General features: G+C 38.8%; 1 protein-coding gene across 1 annotated transcript; it reads left to right on the forward strand.

Moving 5' to 3' along the window:
- The first annotated feature begins 655 nt into the window (after window positions 1-655).
- On the forward strand, window positions 656-3,617 carry TRAM1L1 (translocation associated membrane protein 1 like 1). Its single transcript, XM_030863978.2, has one exon. It carries the CDS (start codon window positions 795-797, stop codon window positions 1,911-1,913), a length of 1,119 nt encoding a protein of 372 aa, XP_030719838.1. The 5' UTR covers window positions 656-794; the 3' UTR covers window positions 1,914-3,617.
- The last annotated feature ends 1,569 nt before the right edge of the window (window positions 3,618-5,186 follow it).

Consider the following 5,186-nt stretch of genomic DNA (forward strand, 5'->3'; position numbering starts at 1 on the left):
GCCACAATATTATTGCCAATCGGGGAACTGTTTTTGAGTACGCTCTGTTGCTGCGCTAGCAAAATATTTCCAGGTGTGACTGATTTACAATAAGAGGTACTAGAATACAATGGTCGAGAGCACAGGCACTGGATTCAAATCGTAGCTCTAACGCCTCCCAGCTGTGTGATCTTGGGCATACCACTTAACCTCTGTGCCTCAGTTTCTCCTTTGGAAGAAATAAAAATAATCTTTAAAAACGGTTAAAACACTATTATTTTCTTCACTGAGTTTTCTAGAAAGTTTCCATGTATAAAAGTAAAGGCACCTGGTAAATATTAAGCACTAGGAGAGTTTGCTTCTATCATTATTACTATGCTGGTTTTTATCATTATCATGCTGCTGAAGAACAAGCAGAGTTCTGTCCTGCTTTGTCACGGTCAGTAATGAAGATGCTATGGACAAATCATTTAGGAGCATCTCGACGCTGGCAGTGGATTTAAAGAGGCGCCGATCAACGTGGAAGATCACCGCTCGCAACCCCGGGCCTGGCGCCGGGTAGGGGCGCGGCGCTCGATTTCCTTCCCTGCCTCCGCCGGCCCTGGCGCGCATGCTCAGTCCTGCTCGGCCAGCTGCTTTGATTTTTTTTTTTTCTTTTTTTTTTTCCTGGGTGGCCGTAGCGACCCGGGACCGGCTCCGGGATGGGGAGTGAAGTCCCCGGAGCCGCGGCGGCGGCGGCGGCGGCGGCGGCGCCTTGAGGAGCAGCCACGGGGAGGCAGCTGCCGCTCGTCGGTGAGTAACTGGGAAGCGCCACCATGACGTTTCGTAAGAAGGGCTCCAAGAACCCCCCAGTCCTGAGCCAGGAATTCATCCTGCAGAATCATGCGGACCTTGTCGCCTGTGTGGGGATGTTCTTCGTGCTGGGGCTCATGTTCGAGGGAACAGCAGAAGTGTCGATCGTTTTTATTACTCTCCAGCACGGTGTTACCTTCCCTGCCGAAGAAGCAGAAGAAAGAGCCACAGCACCTAAGTTCCTTTATCATTATGGTGCCAAAGATTTGGCCACAGTGTTCTTCTACATGCTGGTGGCAATCATCATTCACGCCACTATTCAAGAGTATGTCTTGGATAGAATTAACAGGCGAATGCAGTTCCCCAAACCGAAACAAAGCAAATTTAACGAATCTGGTCAGTTTAGTGTATTCTTCCTTGTCTCTTGTATTTGGGGCACATTCATTCTACACTCTGAAAACTGCCTGTCAGACCTGACTGTCTTATGGAGGGCTCATCCCAATAACATGATGACATTTCAGATGAAGTTTTTCTATATCTCACAGTTGGCTTACTGGTTTCACGCCTTTCCTGAACTCTACTTCCAGAGAATCAAACCTCAAGATCTCTCCCAGCAAGTTGTCTACGTTGGTCTTCACCTCTTTCACATTGCGGGAGCTTACCTCTTGTACTTGAATCACCTGGGACTTCTTCTTTTGATGATGCATTATTTTGTGGAATTCCTTTCCCACTTTTGCGACCTGTTTTATTTTAGCGATGAAAAGTACCAGAAAGAGTTTTCTCTGTGGGCCATTGTGTTTATTTTGGGTCGACTCGTGACTTTAATTGTTTCTGTGATCACTGTTGGTTTTCACCTGGCTGGAGGGCAGAATGGGAATTCGGACGGCACTACCGAAGATGTGAACGTGTTGGCAGCGAAAATTGCTGTTCTGTCATCCAGTTGCACTATCCAAGCATACATAACATGGAATTTATTTAATGTTCAGCTTCAGAGGTGGATGGAAGAAGATGCTCCTCTTCAGGCCCCAAGTGTGAAGAAGAAACGGACTAAGGGCAGGTTTTCTAGAAAAGGAACAGAAAACGGTGTGGCAACTTCAAATAGAGTAGACTCTCCCCATGTGAGGAAAGAAAAATCTTCATAATGAATTGCAGGTTAATTGACTAATGTCTCTAAAGAAGTCTGCTCTTTGCTATAAGATACCTTTCTTCGCTGGAGACTTTTCTGTTCTTGAAAATAGTCTGTGTTGTCCTTGATTTCTGCTACTGTACTGTGTAATGTATGTTTTTAAAAGGCATTTGAGGGGAGGATGATTATTACGAGTGGAAAAATATTTAGTTTAGACTAAGCTACTCATCATCAACATGGTTTAGGGATTGCTATATTTCCTTTTTTACCTTTGAACATTTTCCTAATTTGTAGAGATAACTCCAAAGCTCCACGTATCAGTGACACAGTTCTTGCTCCCACCAATCTTTTGTAACGTTAACAAGATGGTCTTTTATAGCAATGACATATTTTTAATGTTCTCTTCTAGGATAAAATAGAAAGATTATAAATCTGGAAGTCAATTTCATTAAGTTTTCCGTATTCCCTAATTCTTAGAATGTTTTTTTTTTTTTTGAATTGACAAGTGGAGAAGAGATTTGTAAAACCAACAAAATAATGATGTATTTTGTAGGTAGTGGTTGTTAGTGTTACATCCCACTAAAAAAACCCAAGATACTAATGGTTAACATGTGGAGACTTATTGCCATATATTGAATCAAAATATCTTGAATCAACATTATTACTAAGAGGAAAAATCATACTTGTCCATTTTAAACACTTGTAAACTGGAAATCAGAAAATTAAAGACTGTTAAAAGGAAATCAGACTTAAATAACTTTTTTGATATGTGTATTAAAAATCATTCTTCATGAGTGTTTGGTATCCACAGCATCTTAGAAGAATATTGTTTAACCTGTAAATCATTTTGGAAAATAATGCTTACTTGATTTATATCTATAAAAAGAATGTCATCTAATTACATGTTGAAAACATTTAATATACTAACCTTAAATAATGTGTAAATCATATTCTTATGAAGGCTTTTCAAAATAATGTTATAAATATAGCTTTGCTTCCATCTTTAATTGGGAAACATTTATCTGTATAAGACATATTTTAGAGATATATATGTGTATATATGTATATATATGCATATAGGTATGTGTATATATGTACATATATGCATGTGTATATATGTACATATAGGCATATATGTATGTGTATATATATATATGTATATATAGGTATATTGTATCTTTAGAGAAGCCAATGGACTGTAGTGGTATTTATTATATTTATTTTCTTCTCTCAACCTTTAGTTTGATTTTATTTCCATAATGTGAGTGCTTATATTTTTTTCAGGAGACAGTGCTTTAAAAATATGCTAGGATAAGGCCATATATTTCCTATTCCTCTCTATATTCTCCTACCATGTCTCTCATATCTCTGCTTCTGATAACCTTCCATTTGGCTTGTTGTAAGTAATTCAACTTTCCCAATCATGGGGGTCCCTGCAAATTAAACTAATGCAGGTATATTGCACACCAAAGACAGAGGAGCCACGCTTGGCAAAACATTCTTTTCTATTCTTTCTGCTTTGAGAGGTACATAACAAAGCAAGATTGTTTCTGTTTTGTCTGTAGAATCCATCATCCTACTATTTCTTTTTTTCTCAGTTGCCAAATACAGTAGTTTTGGTAGCACATGCTCTAGGTCCAAAGTACAATAACTTCACTTTAACCAACCACCATGCAATTGTAAAACAAAGATTTTTCAGAGTGGTCTTTTTTCTCACTTCCCTCACTTTTACTTGGTTTTTTTTTTTTTTTTGCAGTACGCGGGCCTCTCACTGTTGTGGCCTCTCCCGTTGTGGAGCACAGGCTCCGGGCGCACAGGCTCAGCGGCCATGGCTCACGGGCCCAGCCACTCCGCGGCATGCGGGATCCTCCCGGACTGGGGCACGAACCCGTGTCCCCTGCATCAGCAGGTGGACTCTCAACCACTGCGCCACCAGGGAAGCCCTTCCCTCACTTTTAAAGAATTCTCCCCTGTTACTTGTAACCTCATTCCTGGTAACAAATTTCTTATCCATTATGTACGTAATTCATTTTCCAAAAAGTGCAGACCTGATTCAAACTGGCAAATGATTGCAAGAAAAGTATTTCCTCACATGACTGGCAATGCCAAGAGCTAAATTGTGATTGACATTAAACATGATTCGGGCCCAGATCAATTTCCCTGGGATTTTCTAGGGCTCTGTTCCTCTCAGATTGTCTTTTTGGCAGCAAATGACTACAGATGTTCAAGGCTTCATATCTGCACACTACATACATGGTAGAGAGGAAATCTGATTTCTAGAATTCCCAAAACACTGAGAGTTACTTTTACTGAATTTATTTGGTATAGGATTGTATTGGGCTGGTTGGTTAAATTAGTTTATATGCTTCACCCATGCAAAAAGGCAAAGCCCCCTTCCTGTAAGATGTGGGTCAACAAGAAGTAGCAAGGTTGAGGACAAAAGGGGGAAGGATGCTGGGTACATCTCAACTATTCATAAGAGTTCAATAAACGTTTCCAGAAAATAAATGTATGCCAAGTAAATTATGAAAGCAACACTGTAAATAAAATTCAGCACAATACAAATTGCTAAGTCTCCCCCTTTTAGAAATTACATTCAGAAAAACATGCCATAAGACAGGTCAGCGTGACAATTTGGTTTCTATCAAAATGAATCACATGGAAACAAAAATTTCCATTATCATTATTCAAGGTATTCTTAAAGCAGGCATTAGTTAACCCTTTGAAAAGTCAAATAACCAATTGATCACCAAATGTTGTCAAAGTCATAAAGATATATCTGATTATTGAATTTGAAGATATTTGTCTGATTTATTGGCTTCAATGCTTGCTAAGCTGTATTCTTTAAGTACATCTACAAGTATAGAATTTCTAGGATGGATTTAGAGTGAATTTTCCTTAAAAAATTATTCTGCTAGCATTTATTTAAAAGTGTATCTCATTTTTTTAAACAAATAGTAGAAATGTGTTACTAAACCTACATGTCTCATAAGAAACAAGCACGGTATTTTCCTAGTGATCAGTATGATTCTTCATTTCATTTCAGTAAGGAAGCGACATCCTGCAGATATTTCTTCATTTATCTTTCATCAGTATTTAACTATCAGTAGAGGAAATATGTATAGCCAACCGTATGCTGACTTGGAATAGATGCTCAAGAATATTAGAGTTACAACATTACTATTTTAAAGCTATCTTGAAGACATGAAATATTCTGATATCCTTTTACTTTGGAAAAACCTGGGTAAAGTTTTAAGTTCTCACTCAATGAGACTAAATGAGAATAATT

The sequence above is a fragment of the Globicephala melas genome, chromosome 5 (assembly GCF_963455315.2).
Source record: "Globicephala melas chromosome 5, mGloMel1.2, whole genome shotgun sequence".
Taxonomy (NCBI): domain Eukaryota; kingdom Metazoa; phylum Chordata; class Mammalia; order Artiodactyla; family Delphinidae; genus Globicephala; species Globicephala melas.

What these genes read in the sequence shown, in the direction of transcription:
- TRAM1L1 (XM_030863978.2), top strand. Translation starts at nt 795, where the DNA reads ATGACGTTTCGTAAGAAGGGCTCCAAGAACCCCCCAGTCCTGAGCCAG.